The following is a 19,619-nucleotide window of genomic DNA, read 5'->3' as shown; positions in this document are numbered from 1 at the left end:
GCCTCCAGGCCGTGCCGAGACCACTCACCAGCTATCACCCAGGCTATTAGGAAAAGACTCTGACGACCTCGGCGACGGCGGCGGCGCTGGCGTCGTGACGTCACGGGGCGGGGCGGCGCGGCGGCGCAGGCGTAGTGCGTCACCCGCGGCCCGGCGGCAGGTAACGTCGAGACGGAGGCGTCTGGAGCGCGGTGGGCCGCGGGGTGGGACCTGCTCTAGGGGCATGAGCCGAGGGGAAGACGCCGAGGCCAAGAGGTGAGTCCGGGCCCCTGCACCACAGCCCCGGCCCCGGCGGGCCTCCCCGGGGAGGCGGCCGGGGAAGACGCTTCTCAGGCCCCGCCCCGGATTGTCCCGCCGCTGGCCCGGAAATAACAAACCGAGTGTTGACCCGCCGCCTCTGGGAATTCGAGGCCTGGGTCGGGAAGCCGGGGTTCCACGTGGGACTCCGCCGTTAACAGCCCTTAGGAACGAGTGCCTCTGCTTCTCTGCACTTCCTTTTCCCCACGTGACTCTTCCTGGCTTCCAGCGCTGTTGCAGCTCCGCCGGGAGGAGAGGTGAAAAAGCGTGCTTGTCAGCCCTGTTAACAATCTAAGTGTTGTCGCTGTTGCAAAGTCAAAGGGTTTTGAAAGCCTCGGGCCATCTTGATTTCTCGTTACACTTCATCGTTTCTCAAAAAGCGCTCTGCTGAGCTGTCACCGATACTGTCTTGTTTTAGCCTCCTAACGACCCAGGAGAGAGGGATAGTGGTGCCCATTCTAGGAAGAAGGGGGGAACTGAGGCTGCGAGTGGAAAAGTGGCTTGCTTCGTTCATTCATTCAGTAAATATTGAGCACTGGCCACGAGCCCCTGGGGATGGAACCATGATCAAAATAGGCAAGGCCCTGCCCTCTGGTAGCTTCCATTCTAGTGAGGGAAACGGGCGATAAAACATTAAATCACAGAAAGTGAGTTAGTATTGTGTGGAAAGGAAAAGGTGGCTGTGATAGAGACTAACAAGGAGCTCCCTCCATTAGGAAGAGCTTTTCTGAGGACACGTAAGGGGGAGAAGGGATCATGACTTACTAAAGTCATACAGTCATGGGGTGCAAAAACCAGGAGTTGAATGCAGATTTTTGGGGGCCCATTTCCTGTGCTCTTCCCGCTAAAGATGGTACCCTCCTGTGATACTAAGAAGCTATTGGTATCATTTCTGTTTTTAGACATGAGACAATCAGAAGGTCCTGTTTTTCAAGTTCCATCTCAAATATCATCTCCTTTAGAGGCCTTTCCGCTAGTTCCAAAGTATCCAACCCCAGTATTCTTTTCCAGTCACCTTGCTTCGTTGTGTTTGCAGCACTTATCACGAATTACATCTTATTTTGCTTTTTTTGTGTCCTGCCCCTCTTCCAAATATTAGTACCCTGTGGGTACTTACTTATTCACTGCTCTGTCCCCAGGACCTAAACCAGTGATGGCGAACCTTTTGAGCTCGGCGTGTCAGCATTTTGAAAAACCCTAACTTAACTCTGGTGCCGTGTCACATATAGAAATTTTCTGATATTTGCAACCATAGTAAAACAAAGACTTATATTTTTGATATTTATTTTATATATCTAAATGCCATTTAACAAAGAAAAATCAACCAAAAAAATGAGTTCGCGTGTCACCTCTGACACGCGTGTCATAGGTTCGGCATCACTGACCTAAACAATACCTAGAAAATAGAACCTCAGTAAATTTTCTTTGAATGAATGATCTTTAAGAAATTAGAAGGAAAGGAAGGAAAGCAGGGAGAAGACAAAATGTTTCTCCTCCTATTTTTACTCCTGGGATTCTGTTTATGTCTGTCTCACCTTCCTCACAGGAGGTAAGAGCAAGAGCTATGGGTTATTCATGTCTTTATTTTATGCACATAGCCCGGGGTTTAGCAGTTAGTGGTTGCTTGTCGCACATTGCCAAACAGATTGAACATGTGAGTGGGAAAGGCAGAAGAATACCCTTTTGTGGGAATAGATAAACACAGTCAACAAACAATTAGCTAGGGCAGAGGTGACATGCGAACTCATTTTTTTTGGTTGATTTTTCTTTGTTAAATGGCATTTAAATATATAAAATAAATATCAAAAATATAAATCTTTGTTTTACTATGGTTGCAAATATCAGAAAATTTCTATATGTGACACGGCACCAGAGTTAAGTTAGGGTTTTTCAAAATGCTGACACGCCGAGCTCAAAAAAGGTTCGCCATCACTGATCTAGGGGCTACTATGTGCTAGACTTTATAGGCTGTGCTGAGATGGTTAGAGGTAATGGCAATGTTGTTATTAAACAGTTCCTGCCGCACCAACCTCTTGAGGCCCTTCTGGTTATATAGGACACGTTTCTGTAGCAGGGAGTTCTGAAGTCTGGCACAGCCTGCCATCTTCCCAGCCCTTTTATCTCTTCTTCGCTGCATTATATTTTCATGAATGCTGTGTTTTCATGAAAACACAGGTATAAAAGCAGGGCAAGGTTTATTGTGTAGAGATGAGGAAACTGAAACTTAGGGAGAAGTGACTTCCAGTCGAAATGCCAAAATTTGAAACCTAGCCTCCTGACACCGGGTTTTTGCTCTATACACTACTGTAGCCATCATAATCCTCACTTTCCTTTTTTGTCTATGAGATGAGACATGTCAGGAACTAAGACTAGTAATAATTTAAGCTACCATTAATTGAAAGTTTGTTAGGTGCTTTAAGAGTATTAACTCAATAAGTCTGCACAACTCTTATGGGGTATTATTCCCATTTTACAGATGGGGAAACTGAGGCACAGGGTGGTTAAATAATTTGCCCAATGTTACAAAACTAGTAAATAGTAGAAATGGACTAAGGAGGAAGTTCATCTCTTCTTCCCAGCCTCTCAAAATATTAAACATGATAATAGCTAATATTTATTGATTATTTACTGTTGTCAGATGTAGCATTTAATTATTTTTTTCATGCACTGCCTTTAATCTTCCCAATGGCTCTGTAAGGTAGGAACTGTTCTTTCCATTTATATAAATGAGGAAAAGGAGACCTATAATGTTTAGGTAATTTATCAAGTCACATAACCTGCTTGCACACTCAGTTCTAACTCCAAAATCTATGGCCTTTAATTTCCTGTATTGCCTCTTTCACTATTGCTCCGCCTTACCCATCTTCTTCAGTGTCATTAACTTTCTTTCTGGTGGTTTCCAAGGCTTACTTTGGGTGATAATTGTTAAACTGGAGTATCGTGTAGTAAGAGAGACTTTGGCCTCCTGCCCAGTCAGCCTCTGGCTTCAGAAGAGGAAAACTTGAGTTTCTACATACAGAACCACACCCCTTTCACCTTAAATGGAAGCTTTTACTTTCTGGCTGCCAGAGGAGCTGTCCCAAGGGAACTGGTGCTGGGGCCCTGGTTGTGGAAGAACTGAGGCCTTTGAAGGATTGCCCAGGGCATTCCCTCCTTGAATAAATGTTTGTTGAACTGAATTTGAAGTCTCATGTTCACACAGTGTTGCTCTTCAGCTGTCTGAATGTTCGCATTTCCTTTAGCATTTAATAGAGATTGATGGAAGCAGAAACCAAAACTCTTCCCCTGGAGAACGCATCCATCCTGTCAGAGGGTTCCCTACAGGAAGGGCACCGGTTATGGATTGGCAACCTGGACCCCAAAATCACAGAGTAAGTCAAAGTCATCTTGATTCATCGCCTAGAAACTGGGATGTCTGCAGTGGTGTTCAGAAGAATTTTTAAGGATGTAGGATATATTTTGGCCCTTTTACTTACGTTTCAGTTGTCTTTAAAGGAGATGTGATGTTATTATTAGCCTGTTATGTTGGTATTTTTCTTACATGTGGACTCTTCTACTGCAAAGACATAGACTTGGATAGCCTTTAAACTATATTCTTTTTTCTGCTTGCCAGAGATCAACTATTTGAATCCTTGTACCCATGATCAGGAAATTATTTTCTAGAATCAGCTTTGGGCATGATTTCCTCAAAATGAAGGAACAAGCAGAAGTCTCAGTATATTCATAGGCAGGTAGAGGGGCAGCATTTGACTTTAATTCATGTTAATCAGCCATGGGAGGTCAGAGCTGGAAGGGATCTTAGAGATCACCTCAGTCCCTTTGGTTTTCGTTCATTCATTAAATGATTTGAGTGCCTACTGTGTGCCAAGTGCCCTATGCTAAGCCATTTTCAAACTCTTAAAATCTGAGGAACCTTGTCTTAAAGTAATGAGAGCATATATATAAAGTAAAAGCTCAGAGCTGCTCTGATTAAAGGAGGGGAAGAGGCACACTCACAGTCTTTGGTAACTACCACCCTTTCTTTAGCAATCACTTATTGGACTCCATGAGGACCATTTGAAAACCTCTGATATGTCCAGTTCTCTTAACCCACAGTAGAGGCCCCAAGAGATGAAAGTGCCTTGCCCACCACAGTCAGAAAAGTAATTGAATTGTCCTGACTCCCCACTCTTCCCACTGTGGACATTATAGTGGAAAGGAATTTCTGAGCAAAGAGAATGGAGATGTTTTTCCTTCTCCCAGTTGTTCAGGGTGGTGGTTGGTAGCGGGTGAGTGGATTGAGCCAGTTGGGGTCAGTGCTTAAAGTAAGCGTGGAAGATTTCATCAGTCCTAGTAGTTACTCCTTTTGTAATAGTGTTAAAAGGAAGGGGAGAAGAGACAGCGGAACCTTCAGAGTCTGGGATGAGAGGAGGTACATTTAAGGGTTGAGATTAAGAGACAGGAAAAGGGATGTAAACTAGCATATCATGACAGAAAGTTTAGTTCCTTAAACCTGCTCAAGCTCAAATCAGCTAAATGTAGATACTGTTCGGTCCATCTGGAAATTATGATGGTATTTAAGGTTGTGTTGCCCCATATTATGTGACCATGGTCATGGGGGCCCTGAAATATAGACTGTGCATTGATTTTGGTTCTCTTTATGGCTCATGGCTTTGAGGATGAATGTGTGAATCTGCCCAGCCTCTCAGTTAATGTGTGTTGATCAGAAAAACTTTCCATCATCTAAAACCCAAGCTTGTGAGGGGACACTCCCAAGAATGGTTTCCATTCCTACCCCTGCTTGTCTGAATGGAAATCTGGAGTGTGGAAACTGTTCATTGTTTTGCCTGCAATTCCCTGTAATGAGACCCTTGTTCTAAGTGTGTCCTGCTGCTTATCAGGAAGGTTCAAGTGGGCATCTGCCACCTCGGTTTATGTCGTAAGTTGGAGTCTATGAATGTTTTCTTCAGTTACAGCATTAACAACACTGAATCAAAACTTTCCCTCTGGTGCCTCTGCTCTTTTTACATCAGGCCAAAGGTGGGTGGCAAGTCCTAACCTGCAGGTCGGGGCCTTCGACCTGTGGCTTCCCACTTCTGTATCACCAGAGATCATTTTCACTCTTTTTCCTCTATGGACTCCTCATTTTAAAGCATTTTCTCTATTAAGCCAATTGATTAAACAGTAATCAATTTTTTTAAAGACATAGCTACCAATCATAGCCTATGATTAGCTTGAAATACTTAATATTACCTTATTTAATTTACTTAATTATAACAAAGAAAACTAACATTTTAGTATGATAGGTCTTATCTTGTAGGAATATGTGATTTCCTTCCAAGTGTTTGAAGCAGAGAAACTTCTGAATCCTGTTCCTCTCAGTGTAGGTAATAGCCTAGACTAGTTATTAAAATACAGTCATTCCCAAACATTGAAAGGATTACATGATAAAACTTATGTGACCTTGTGGTGCCTGGCTTATACTTCAATCTCAGAGAGCATTGTTTGAATCCAAATCTCTAAACTTCTAATGACCTGCCAGAAGTTTGCAGAGCACCTCCGGTTTTCGTAATGAAATTGACACCCACCAACAGATTGGTACTAGTTCTTGCCTGTTTTCCATTCAACAAAACCATTCTTATCTCTCTTGTTTCTGCATATTCATACTCTTTACCATCCCTCCTCCTGATCTCTTCTATAAACTGATCTGAATACCCCTCCTATAGAAATGCTTTTTACCTCCTATTAGAAGACAAATTATAGTATTTGCTGTCATGAATAGTTACAGAAATATGTAAACCAGCGACAGTTAAAAACTTTACCGCACAATTTTTAGTAGTAATTCTATGTGCATGTGCTTGTTAGTTATTAATCGGAGTCATGCTCTACTCGCACAGTATATGCATTCCTAACGAACTGTCCAGCACTCTAATATTCTGCTGCTCGTTATTTGTGTTCACTTTGTGGTTGCAAAACTGCCCATTTTAGGGGCCATGCTAGAGGCCAGGAATATCCAAATGACTAAACAGATCTTAGGGATTTGGATTTAGAGGAATGATGACATACTCTTATTTATGGAGGTAGCAGATTCCAAACTCATGTTCTTTCTACTATATTCTGATTCCTTTCAATTACATTATACTTAATATTTCTTACCTATAAAGAGAATATTCAACTAAATGATCTGAACATTTTTCTAGCTCTAATATTGCATTAGTTCCTCTTATTTAAGAGTGTGACAACCTTGTGAAGCCAGTGGAACAGATATTTTCCCTCCTTTATAGGAAGAGTTAAGTGAGTTGACTCAGTTTCCCACAGCCTGATTTAGTGCTCTTTGCACAAATAGGTAATAGTTCACATAATTGAATAGTTATAACCTAAAGTATCCTAGTCTAAATTTTAAAATGTAAGGACTTCTTTTAAATTATGGGAGTCAAATCTAACTATAAAACAACACCTCTAAATATCATTAAGGGGATAGGGGGGAGGAAGGACATATGTAATACTTTCAACAACAAAGATTTTAAAAATAAATAAATACTAGATATATATGTGTGTGTGTGTATAACTAGTATCTTCAACAGAAAAACTGAAAAGTTCATGTCTTTAGATATTGTCTATTTTCCACACTGTGGTTTCCTCTGAAGGGTTAATACTGCTTTCTTTTTCAAATATTAAATGTGCTGTGTAGAAGGCCAAATTAATAGCCACAGCATTATGCATAAGAAGTATGAACAGGAATAAAGCCAGGAGAAATTCTCTAAGAAGGAGCATTCTAAATGAATGGTGAATCGTAAATAAAGGTAGGAATAAGATTGTTGTGTGAGCAGAATATCAGGAAGACCTTTTTTTTATTTAAAAAAAAATGTTTTTATTGATTTCAGAGAGAGGAAAGGAGAGGGAGGGATGGAAATATAAATGATGAGAGAGAATCAGTTGGCTGCCTCCTGCATGCCCCCTACTGGGGATGGAGCCAGCAACCCAGGCATCAAATGGAACCTCCTGGTTCGTAGGTCGATGCGCAACCACTGAGCCATACTGGCTGGGCTCATGAAGACCTTTTTACTAAAGGAGAGGTTGAATACTAAATGATAGTGAAAATATTTAGAGAAATAGAATACTATCAGATTAAAATAGTCTTTAAAAGTTATTCACACCCGATTGAATTTCATGTAGAAGAGACGCATTGTGGGTGTTTAGCAAGAAACTGATACCATGAAAATGATCTGTAATAATAAAAGCATAATATGCTAATTAGACTGGACGTCCTTCCATCCTTCTGGACGAAGCCATGGCTGCGAGGGAAGCCTGAGTCCCAGGTGCCAGAGGGAAGCCGGTGCCAGCAGCCAGGGAAGGAAGGCCTACTCTTGCATGAATTTCGTGCATCAGGCCTCTAGTGTTTCAATAGGAAAATTAGTATGAAGGATGAATTGGAGGGGCAAGGCTAACGATGAAGTTTAGCTACAGGTCTGCCATTAATATCCCCTAGATAGAGACAGTGAACTTGGAGGCCAGTGGTGAATCAGATGAAGAAAAAGTGATTGAAGAGGAGTGGAGAGTTGAAGATGATCCTAATGTTTCTTGCCTGAGAAATGTAAAAGAATCTTGTCCACACTGACCCCTGGGATAGCTGGGAAGAGGCAAAAGTTTGTGGAGGGGAAGAGGTCAGTTTGGGGTAGATTAAGTAAACTTGAAAGCAGTGGAGAGTCATCCAGGTGGAAATGTTCTTCTGATACAGACTTTCACAGATAAACTAGAATGCAAGGAAAAATAAATGCATTATGAAGCAGTCTTTACTGTTTGCTTACTTAAATTTGGAACACAGTAAGACCAGTCTATTACATACCAAGCATAGAACATGAAGACCTGCCACAACAATTTCTATAAGTTTAGAAAGAAATTTTCCTTTGAAACAAATTGTGCACTAAATATCATCTTAAATGTCATTTTGTTGCTTCCCATTGCCTTCAGCATCAAATTAAAATTCCCTCACTAAGCACACAACATGTTTCATAACCTGTTCCTTCCTGCCTTGCAGCCTCATCTCTTAGTGCCTCCCCAACTCTCTTTCAGTTGATCAGACTTTTTGTCACCTACATATCTGTGTACTTAGCATTCACTGACCACTCCTTTCCCTGCACAATGGTCCTCTTCATCTTTATGCTTACCCGTATGTGCAAGCATGACACTGTAATTGATTACATATCTCCCTCTTCTAACCAGAATGTGAAGTCCTTGCAGGCAGGGACCTAGTTGTACTCATCTGGATAGTCCAAGAGCCTAATACAGTTTTTGACACATAGTAGTTGTTTGCTTTAACATTTGTATAGATTAATTACTTACTTGCCATTAGGCAGGAATGCCATTTAAAGACCCATTACAAAAAACAACAACACACTGATTTAAGTTGCTGGTGTAGTAATTCTCTAGCTTCAGAAGCCTGCAGGGCCCACATTTCCTGCAGCAGGGAAGCAAGGCTCTGGTGAGTAGTAAGATCTCCCATTCTTCAGCAGCAGATGAAAGTGCTTGCAGATGTGAAAGCAAGAGTCTTCAGGCTTTTTTCACTATCAGAGCTTGCAGTCCCCATCTCCAGGAAGCAAAATAGTAAACATTTCATTCCTTTTGTTTCGGTGTTCCGATAATTTCAAGAAATTATCAAACAAGAAAAGAAATCCTGGAGAAGTTGAAAGACACAGACCTAAGCAGATGTTCCTGGAATCTTAAGGTCGGGCTTCTCGGGCAAAACGTATTTGTTAGCTTTTCAAAGAATAATCTGCCGGCTTTTTTTTTTTTTCCTGAGTAAATTGAAATTCATTTCCTAGGAAATGCCGATCGTCTTACCTTCCGGCTATTAAGCAGAATAGAGCTAATGAAAAGATGAGCAGCCCACAGAGTCCTTTAGATTGTTTTTTTTAAAAAAAAAAAAAAACAGGTTTGACCCACCATTCATAGCAACTGGTGCAGTGTTATGGTTTGAATGGGTATAGTAAGTGGAAAATGCAGCTGTGAATTAGAGACATTGAGGGAGACTCTTCTAGCCTATCGGTCTGCTCAAAGACTCACTCTTGCTGTTCAAAAAATCAAGTAAACCAGAAGTGTGCGCTGAGGTGTCTCCCTTTCCCCTGATGAATCACCTCCTAAATTCTCACTCACAGTTGAGGTCTCCTGATGGGAGTTGAGAGTTTAAAAACGAGAGGGTTGTTTTTTCTTTCAAAACAGGTCTAAAGACCAGATGAATATCCACAGGATACCTTGGGATCCTTGCATCCTGCCCCACTAAAAGACCTGTATTGTGTCTTCCTTTCTCCACTTTGTCAGGCACCTGATCCAGGATAATGGGCTTGCTTGTCAATGTGTATTAGTGTCAAATTCAGTAGAGCTTATGATCCAGTTCCTATCTTTCTGCCTCCCAAAGGAGATTCTTAGTCAAGAATAAAATCTTGATGAGTTTCTCCTAGAAAACAATGTGAATATAAATGTGGCTGTAAGGACAGCTTTACTGACTCCCTGTGGGGTCGAATTCCCAGTAATAACAGATTTAGCATGTGGGCTGATACCTTTTTAGTATCACAGGGACAGCATTGTTTAGAGAAAGCCTTGACTCCATTTGAATAGTGTGGAGGATGCCAGGAGGAAGGCCAAAGGAAAAGGAAACGGGAGAGCTGTTGGTTTGTCTCACCCTTGCATCAGATGACAGGAAGTCGGAATTGAGATTGGCCACAGCAACCTGTTAAGGCCACATCTGTTTGAATAACTTAAAAGCTCTATAGAAACCAAATAAGTTTTAGAGAAAGGGATCCAAGAAGAGGGTGAAGGGCAGAGTGGCAAGCAAAAGCTTGGAATAAATTTCTTCCCTGGCCAGCTATATGTTTTATTCAACCATGCTCCAGAGTCTAAACTGTGTTAAGAAACAGGCTTTGTTAGTTACCCACAGCTGGATGGAACTGGCCAGGTTCCCTGTCGTGTGTGAGACCAGCTTCAGTCACATTGTGGTTCCACATTGTCCTGGCGTTCAGTCACATCAGAGATTGAAACTCAAGCACTTAATAATGGAAGTGCCACTAGCTGTGGCTTGGTTTGGGGCAGTTTCTCACAAGCGCAGTGTGGGGTTAATGCTGCAATCTAATAGGGAAGTCTTTCTGGATTACTTATTTGTGTGATTGTGTATGTGTTACTTTATTTTTGACTTTTGGAGTGTGAGTGTGTGTGTTTTGGAGTGTGTGTGTTTCTGATGGAGTTGTAGTTATTCACAAATATTATTTCATTGCCAAGAAGTTAAAAATAAATAAATCGACACTATTTTTGAGCTTTTCTCCAAAAGAAAAACAAATGTGCTTGTGGGCCAGACAGCTGTTTGTTAGGTGTGGTTTTTTGTTTGGTAGTTTTGTGCTGGACAGACGCATAGCCATGACAATTCTCGTTCCCATTCCAAATAGAGGCAAACAACTCTGTTTGCCAAATAGACTAACAGAGCAGTTTGGAGGAAGGCAGGGGGCGAGGGCGTGAGATGTTATCCCTGGAGTAAATTATCTCCTGCTTTTATCTCATACTCAGGCTCACTGGCCAACAGATTCCCTGAGCGTACTCATGGACTGTGCTTTCCCCACAGATACCACCTCCTGAAGCTCCTCCAGAAGTTTGGCACGGTAAAGCAGTTCGACTTCCTTTTCCACAAGTCAGGTGCTTTGGAGGGACAGCCCAGAGGGTACTGTTTCGTTAACTTTGAAACCAAGCAGGTAATTGGACTGCTTCCCCTTTCACGGTACTTAGACTCTCCCATAAGTATTTGTGCATGTCTCTTAACTGCTAGAATGGCAGTTCCTTGCGGGCAGGAGCCAAGTCTGATTCATGCCTGTGTGCCTTGCTCTGAGTCTTAAAGGAGGTCCTTGGTAAACGAAAGTATTAGTGAATAGCTTCCAAAATTTACCCTCCCTAGGCTTTCGGACAAAGGTGGCTGACCTACTTTTCTGACCAAATGCTTTGGGATGCCCACATGAAGCAAATGGACATCCTCTTCCCTCGTCTGCTTTGTTTTTTCCTTTAGTGGCTGACCAACAAAGCCTCCTCCTCTTTCAGTAGTTTTGCCCTGTGGTTCAAAAGCCCTCCCTGTCTGTGGTGAGCCACCCACAAACGGTTTTTTCTTTCAATTTCTTAAAAATTTACCCTTCTTCTGAATGTCTCCAAATAAATGCATACAAATTTGAATATATATCTAAAGGAAGAAAACATACAGCCTCAATCATGATATATACATGTATCTTGTATTAAAATTTTGTCCTTGGGATGGATACGCATTGATAAAGAACTTGAATTTGAATGTTATTAAATATAGAGACACTGCTCAGTACTCTCTGTAACTTTATTAGTTTTATGTGAGAACATTGTCTAGTTATTGTTTTATTAATAATTGTATTTGGATGTTTTTCTTATTATAAAAGTAAAGCATGTTTATTATAGATGAAAATATACTCAGTAGGTACGTGGCTTAATTTATCAGCCAGATATCCAGAAATAATCAGTTAATTTTTAGTTATGTGTCTCTTAGTTTCTTCTTCTTTCTTCACATTCCCACAAACAAAACAACAACCCTGGAAGACTTTATACATACACGCATATATGGCTTATAATACATGAATAGGATCATATGATCCTGTTTGGCACTCAAAGTATACTAAATTTTTTTTCTGTCACCTAATACACAGCAAGAAAACATTCTGTATCATAATATTGTGGTTTCACTGGTATAGATATAAATATGTAAAAATTCATTGATCTGTATCTTTAATATTTATACATTTTATTACATGTAGCAGACCTCAGTTTAAAAGCTAATCAACAGGATGTTTGATGACCGCATAATATTTCATTATATGAACATATGGTATTTGACTAACTGTTAGCTATTTAGGTTCTCCCTAGTGATTCACAAGTGTAAACAGTGCAGTAGTGAATACGTTTGCAGCTCTAACCATGCATATCTACTGCACTCAGGAAAATGGAGTGGCATCAACAAAGGCCATGCATATTTTTCATAATACAACTGCCAGATTGTTGTCAAGAAACGATGTGTCAGTGTATGCTGAGATGTCATTGTCCTGCCCCGTACTGGGGATTTTTTTTTTGCAGCTGTGATAGGCAATAAGTGATACATTGCTGCTGTAATTGTTCAAGTTTGGGGGAAACTGAAAGAATGCCTGATATGGTTGGCATTTGTAAATACTTTATTTTTCCTCAATGATAGAGCGTGATGACGATTCTTACAGACAACTAAAATCTGTGGTCTTGCTGGACTAGAAGTCACAAAGCCTACCTTCTATTCTGGCTCTTTTATTTATTAACTTTGGACAAGTCTCTTAACCTCTTTGGCCTCAGTTTTCATCTAAAAATGGGGATTAAAAACCTACACCCTTCTTACCTTATAGGAAGTTGAGAGACTAGATGAAGGTGCATAGGAAAACATAGTTGACATTTAACAGTAATGTTGACTGCAAGAACTTTGAAACAAGGTATAGAGATAGGAAATTATTTCTTGAAGCATTTGTCACTGCTGGCATCTTATTAGTGTTGATGCTCAGAATTAATAGAGAGTGCCATATAAATTCTAATTGACTAAATGAAACTTAAAAGGAGAATAAAATGTCTCTCTTATTCATCCCTTTAACTTTACGTGCTGTAGTGAGGCAAGGAAGCCAGTGCCTATCTAATATCTGACACATAGTGAGTACTCAATAAGTATTTGTTGAAGGTCATACTGGTAAGCTCCAGAGGAATAAAGCAACCACCAGTAAAACCAGACTGGAATGCCTGAGGTCACAAATAGACTGTCCCCGTTTCTTTTCTTTGTTCCTTAAGGGCTTCTTCACCCCCAGTGAACATGGTTCCTCTTGGCCGAATGCCTTGTGGATACACACAGAGCAGAGAAGGCTCAGCAGGATGGAAAAGTACAGCCAGGCTTCCTGGGAATGTCCTAGAGTGCCTGTTATCCAGCTTCAGGAATTCCTTTCAGCCTGGTTGCTCCTGTGTCTGATAGGGAAAAGGTCAGGGGACTTCTGGTTTGGAAAGCCAGGTGCATAGATTGACTCACAGATACCTTGCTCACAGTCTCTTTGACTTACTCTTGCTTTTTCCGGCTTAGTTTTCTTCACTCCCATGTCCTCTGAGGCCATTACTGTTTCTCACTTAGGATCCAGGGAGTATGAGCCCTAGTCCAGGATACAGTTCCAGGGTTCCTGGGGGGAGTACTAGTTCTTGACACAGTAAGTGCTACCCTGACTAACAGAAGTAGGTAGGAAGGTATCACCTAATAACAATACTATCAGCTAATGTTGGTTGAGTGCTTCCCACACACTCCATGCTTTCCATGTACTCTTTTACTCCTCACACAACCATCGAGGAGTAAGTATCCTCCATATTTTACAGGTGAAAAAGCTAATATTCAGAGAGATGATTTATAAGTGACCTGCCAAACACTAAACTGCCAGTAAGTGACAGAGCCACTTAAATTTTTGTTTGACTAAAAAATTCATACCCTTTTTATTATTTGCTTTTTTTCTTTGTAAACTTTTTGCCAATTGTTTACCAAAAGTGGTGTGGTTAGAAATTCAGCCATCAAAGCTAACGAGGCCCTTGTGAATACATGTAGCTTGTCGGCCATTTGACTTGTTGACTAACTGTAGGCCCTTTCCTGGACAGGAAGCAGAACAAGCCATCCAGTGTCTCAATGGCAAGCTGGCTCTGTCTAAGAAGCTGGTGGTGCGATGGGCCCATGCTCAAGTCAAGGTAAGTGTGAGACGCTGGAAAGGCAGCTTCAGCTCATCCTAATGAGTCTTCCGAAAGACAATTGTCCACTTACCCATTTGCATCCCAGTCTCTTCACATCTGGAACAGCCATACTCTGGTCTCCTACTTGTATTTACCATGTGTGTTGCCAGATTTTTCTTTTGAGAAGCATCTCAAGAGGGATTAAGTTCCTTCATTGTTTCTCTCCACATACCCACAGATTCTGTTTTTGATTGATTTTTCCATGTGGCTGATGTGTATACTCAGACCTCTATCATTTTTTTTGGTGGGGTGGTTCTTTGGAGGAAAAAAAATGTATTTATTTTTAAAATTAGTTGCTTTAGGCATTATTAGATTCTCCCCAGCCTCTCAAGTCTGTGAAGAGTTTGAATATGTTTATTCTAAATGCTTGAGAAGTGGGTAGTTTGCATGAGTGCTTAAAACACTGGCATCTCATTACACCAGATATTTCGAGAGTTATTTTTGGTACTTTGCAGGGTCTGTATTGTCTTCAAGGCCTGAGAAGTGGCACACTGCCTTATTCGTCTTGCAGGAGGTCTCTTGGGAGAGCGCACTGGAAAAGCTATGACCATTTTTAAAAATGAATGGCTTTCTGTCCTGGCTGGGGAAACTGAAAGAGGTGGTGAAGTACAGGGACTGGAGTAACCCCAGGAGTTGATTCTCTTTCTTCTGCAGTGGGGTTGGGAGACCTGCAAAAAGATTTGTGGTCATTAAAACTGGAGCTTCAGTCTTTAGCTATATGAGCATGGGTTTTTGATCAGAGACTCCACCCAACAGGCTTCCTGGAAGAGTCAGAAATTAAACATTTGAGCTCAGTGTCCAAGCTGGAAAACAGAGCTCAGACACTTTGGATCCTGCGTTTCAGGTGGTCAGCCACAGAGTCTTCTCAGCTTCCAGGGCTCACTACCTGGAAAATAGAAATGAGGAAAATTACCAAAGACTTTTTTACTCAAAAGAAAATCCAGACTCATTTGCCAGACTGGCTGTCATTTTCTCATTCTGCATCTCACTGAAAAGGCAAGAGAAACCGTTCTTCATTCCTCCTTTCATTTGAGACTCTCTGTGCCTCGTACTTCCCTTCTCCTGCAGGTCTTTTGACCAGAGGATCCTGGTTGCTCTGTCATATTATTTTTACTTTTTACAAGAAGTATATAGTTATCTCACATCAGATTAAACTGTTCTTTTCCTGGAGAATGTTTTCTGTATCAGTGGCTGGAAGCTATTACTATTTTTCTTCTCCACTCAGGCCTGTTAAGAGTTGAATGTTATGCTTGGTACTTGGCAAAAATCTAGCAAAATTTTAAAGTGTTTTGGATGAAGTAAAATAAATATGGTAAAAGGTGATATGTGACCATTAAAATAAGAATGTAAGGGCAATCCTGCCGTGTACCTGTGCCACCCGTGAATTTGAAACTAGAAATTCTTTCCCTACCAGATAAGGAGAACTAATGGCTGGTGGGAGGCTTCTTCTAAACTTCTTTTCTAAATGTATAGCTTTAAGCCAAAATTGTGTGGAGTTTTGCATTAATTTTAAATGTAAAGCTGTCCTAAAATTGTCTAGAAATGTGCTGATGATATTCTGGTGGGGTTGAAGTATATAGACCCATGCCCTGCAGTGAAAGGGCTGGTTTTTGCACAGGAAGTAATTTCTGTTTTTCTTACTTCTAGAGATATGATCATAACAAGAATGATAAGATCCTTCCAATCAGCCTTGAGCCATCCTCTAGCACTGAGCCCACGCAATCTAACCTAAGGTAAGATGGTGTACTATAGAAAAACACAGTTACTCAAGAGCTTGAGCCATTTCTTCATTCCAAACCTTCATCCATGCTCTAGTAACTCTTCAGACTCTAAATCTAGAATAGAATATACTAACGTTTGACATGTTCAGAGAATGTGTTTAGTTAAACTCCAGAATGTGTACATTTCCTCTCTTCCATCCCCCCTATAGATAGAATTCATTCAAAAAAAGCTGGGTATACCTACCACATACCAGCCATTGGTATATAAATCTAACCCTGTAGGAAAAGGATTTCTCCTTTTTTGCTGGGTGATCTTCATATTACAGTGAACATGTCTTTAGTTTCTTATTTTCAGTGTTTTCACTTTTTAATAGATAACCTAGTGTTTTCCTTTCATTTTTTTAACCCAGAGAACCTCAGCTTACATCTTTCTATTAACACAGTGGATCTCAACCTTCTGGCCCTTTAAATACAGTTCCTCATGTTGTGACCCAACCATAAAATTATTTTCGTTGCTACTTCATAACTGTAATGTTGCTACTGTTATGAATCATAATGTAAATATCTGATATGCAGGATGGTCTTAGGCGACCCCTCTGAAAGGGTCACAGGGGTCGTTCAACTGCCAAAGGGGTCGCGACCCACAGGTTGAGAACCACTGTATTAACATCTTTACCTAATCAGAGAAGGTTGTTTCCATGTGACTCATACAACATCAATGTCCCACTGTCCCACTGTCCCACTAATGACAGCGGAGGCAGAATGCATCTTGGTAATATAACATTTTTCATTCACATTGCTCATGTGAAGTGTGAGCGTGTGCAGCAGTGCACACCTTTGAGGACATCTAAAAGGCCATGTGTACATTTCCTTCTACGCTTCTCTCCCTGACTGTTACCATGAACAGCAGCAAGAATGGAAAATAAAGGGAGCCAGAGCTAAAACACATCACTGCCTGAGTGCATTCTGGTCCAAGGATTGCCATGACCTTGATCAGAATGGACTTCCTTACAACTTCCACAATGTCCCCTTCACCTCTTCTCTCTAATATGGGGCTGCTCAGCTCCCAGCCTGATGGAGGGGAAAAGCAAGGACTTTGATAAACAAATTGGGCTTGAATCTCGACTCTGTAATTTGTTAGCTGTGTGAACCTGGGCAAATCACTACCTTTCTGCACTTGATTCTTTATCTATAAAATGTGGGCACAATGCCTGGCTCATTATAAGCACTTTGTAATTGATAGCCTTTATAAACAAACATTTCTCATTAAAAAGAAACTTCATAGAATTTCCAGGATTTTTTTGCCATTATTATTAAGTGATTCAAAAGGTGATACAATGTAATAGTTACTAGAATGGACTTTGGAGTCAAATCTCAACCAATACCACTTACTGGCTATGTCTAACATTGAGTAAGTTAACCTTTCTGTACAAAAATAAGGCTATAACCTACCTTACAATGTTGCTTTCAATTATAAATGAATTATTTTTTTTCAAATTTTAAGTGTACAGTTTAGTAGTGTTTAAATACATTTATATTATTGTGCAACCATCACTACCATCCACCTCCATAATTCTTTTCATCTTGTAAAATTGAAACTCTATACCCATTAAACAACCCCTGGCAACCACCATTCTACTTTCTGTCTCTATAATGTTTACTAAGTATCTCATATTAACTAGAATCATACAGCATTTATCTTGTTGTGTCTGGCTTATTTCATTTAGCATAAGTCCTCAAGATTCATCCATGTTTTAGCATATGTCAGAATTTCCTTTTTAAGGCTGAACAATATTTTTAAATGTATTATGAATCATATTTTGCTTATCCGTTCATCCATCAATGGATACTTGGGTTACTTTTGTATCCTATTTTGAATAATGCTGTTATAAACATGGGTATTCAAGTATCTCTTCCAGACCCTGCTTTCAATTCCAACATGAATTATTTCTGAGTGCCTACTAGCTGCCAAGACACAGTGTTTGTACCTTTGGACTAAATGTGACAATATGCAAAGTACTCCTAACAGTGTCTGGGTTTAAAGTAAAAACTTAACAGGTGGTTCAGATCTCGTTCCTGAAATGAGAGCATTGGTTATTCTTTGTGTGTTTGAATGTTCCTATTTGAGTATTGTTGCTTCTACAACATGAATGAGAAGTACAAGGAAGATGAAATACACAGTATTTTCTGAATGTACCCAAGCCCATTCTGATCCTCTGCTGTCCTTTTTCCAGCGTCACTGCAAAGATAAAAGCCATTGAAGCAAAGCTGAAAATGATGGCAGAAAATCCCGATGCCGAGTACCCAGCAGCGCCTGTTTATTCCTACTTTAAGCCACCAGATAAAAAAAGGACTACTCCTTATTCTAGAACAGCATGGAAATCTCGAAGATGATGGTTATGAATCACTGTAGCAGCAAAAGCAAATTGGTCTCCATACCTGAAACCCTCTGCCTTTGTACTTTGTAGATGTGACTGGTACTCCCCAGCAGAGCATAATCCCATGTTAGAGTTTGGTAAAATGACATTTTTGGCTGTTCCTATGGATGTTTCTACCCTGAAGTATGTGTGGAATTGAGCATCATCCAGAATAAATAGGATTCTTTCCAAAATTGTGATTTGAACACTGGGATGCTCTAGTTGGCTGGTTTGTTTGGATTTGTAACTCCAGAAACACTATATAGTGTGCCAGAGAGAAAGGCAAACAAAAAATGTTATTATTTAAATCAGGAAACTAAATTTATTATCGTCTGTCTTAAAAAAAAATAGGGCATTTTTCTGGGCTCAAGTGTCTTTACAACATAAAAGAGACAGGGAGGGAATTGGGAGATTTTGAATCATGTTGAGAATTGTTGTTCTAGAATTTACTATGGAAATCCCTCCAAGTGGACTAAAAAGGAAAAGTTCTTGGCAAAAGGGAGCTGGTTCTTTGAGCAAATGTTGTGGTAATCTGCTTAAGAATTATGCTTTTTGTTTCAAAATCCCAATTAGCAAAATATGCCATATATCTTAAAATTGTTTGCATCAACAAAACTATAGAATCAAATTTAGCATATTGTACCACAACAGAAGTTCTCTTTGGAAATCCAGCTTTTATTCTATAGTGATCATCATTTTTTTAATCTAAATAATCCTGCCTTCTATAATACAAATCTGGTTATTAACATGGGGCTTTTAAAATGCACTTATTGCATGAGATTGTTTTTATGGCATGAGAATGTTCTATTTGGAATTGTATCATGATCAATCTAAATAGAAAACAAAATTTATTTGAAAACCTGAATGTTTCTATATTGATCTCTATCAAACATTATTTATTAATAATTGCCTAGGGGTCTAGTAGAAGAAATTGGATTGCCTGTGTGGGGTGAGGTGGGGACATGCAGTGGACACAGTGGAGCAGGCACTACTCTGGCACCAAGATGGTAATGACCTCATGTTTTATGTGGTTTTTAAAGGCTTGAAAGACTGCATGACTTAGAACAATAGGGAGAGAAAAATAAATCATGTTTATTTGGTAGTGTGGTTAGGTAGTGTGTTTTTCTCAGTGGTGTGGTCATCCTGGTGCCAGGTGGACAGACTGTGTCATTGGGCAGCACCGTTGTCTCTTCACCAGATAAATCATTATTTCACCTTAGGGTGCCATTCTTAGTGATTACAGACTTTTTACCATTGTCATTCATAGCGAGAGGAAACTTTCACTATAGGAACTTAAGTCTTCCTATGAGCATAAGTGAACTTAAGACACTTAAACCAAATCGTCAGCATAGTGGGGTTTCAGAATTCACAGAGCTGGTTCAGG

At 40.3% G+C, this 19,619-nt stretch overlaps 2 protein-coding genes across 5 annotated transcripts in view; one reads left to right on the top strand and one right to left on the bottom strand.

Moving 5' to 3' along the window:
* MRRF (mitochondrial ribosome recycling factor) overlaps nucleotides 1-163 on the bottom strand; it is a 41,593-nt gene extending 41,430 nt beyond the window's left edge. Inside the window, exon 1 of the mRNA XM_006091128.3 lies at nucleotides 29-163. The gene's annotated coding sequence lies outside the window, so the exon portion shown is untranslated. The remainder of the gene's footprint in view (nucleotides 1-28) is intronic.
* RBM18 (RNA binding motif protein 18) lies at nucleotides 124-19,619 on the top strand. Of its 4 annotated transcripts, XM_023755963.1 has the most exons (7): nucleotides 130-255; nucleotides 3,540-3,668; nucleotides 10,886-11,012; nucleotides 13,969-14,055; nucleotides 14,942-15,093; nucleotides 15,745-15,830; nucleotides 18,053-18,068. In XM_023755963.1, exons 2-6 carry the CDS (start codon nucleotides 3,556-3,558, stop codon nucleotides 15,827-15,829), a joined length of 564 nt encoding a protein of 187 aa, XP_023611731.1. In that variant the 5' UTR covers nucleotides 130-255; nucleotides 3,540-3,555; the 3' UTR covers nucleotide 15,830; nucleotides 18,053-18,068. The 4 variants fall into 4 exon arrangements, with proteins under 4 accessions (XP_006091191.1, XP_023611731.1, XP_023611732.1 ...); XM_006091129.3 differs by lacking the exon at nucleotides 14,942-15,093 and having other exon boundaries at nucleotides 124-255; nucleotides 18,053-19,619; XM_006091130.3 differs by lacking the exons at nucleotides 130-255; nucleotides 14,942-15,093 and adding an exon at nucleotides 405-554 and having other exon boundaries at nucleotides 18,053-19,619.

Source organism: Myotis lucifugus, unplaced genomic scaffold (assembly GCF_000147115.1).
Source record: "Myotis lucifugus unplaced genomic scaffold, Myoluc2.0 scaffold_87, whole genome shotgun sequence".
In the NCBI taxonomy this organism is placed as follows: Eukaryota; Metazoa; Chordata; class Mammalia; order Chiroptera; family Vespertilionidae; genus Myotis; species Myotis lucifugus.
The sequence above is the reverse complement of the archived record's forward strand: the minus strand, read 5'-3'. Positions and strand labels throughout refer to the sequence as shown.

What these genes read in the sequence shown, in the direction of transcription:
- RBM18 (XM_006091129.3), top strand. Translation starts at nt 3,556, where the DNA reads ATGGAAGCAGAAACCAAAACTCTTCCCCTGGAGAACGCATCCATCCTG. An exon ending in GGGCCCATGCTCAAGTCAAG is followed by an intron (nt 14,056 to 15,744) that starts GTAAGTGTGAGA and finishes TCTTACTTCTAG; the next exon opens with AGATATGATCATAACAAGAA. An exon ending in CCCACGCAATCTAACCTAAG is followed by an intron (nt 15,831 to 18,052) that starts GTAAGATGGTGT and finishes TCCTTTTTCCAG; the next exon opens with CGTCACTGCAAAGATAAAAG.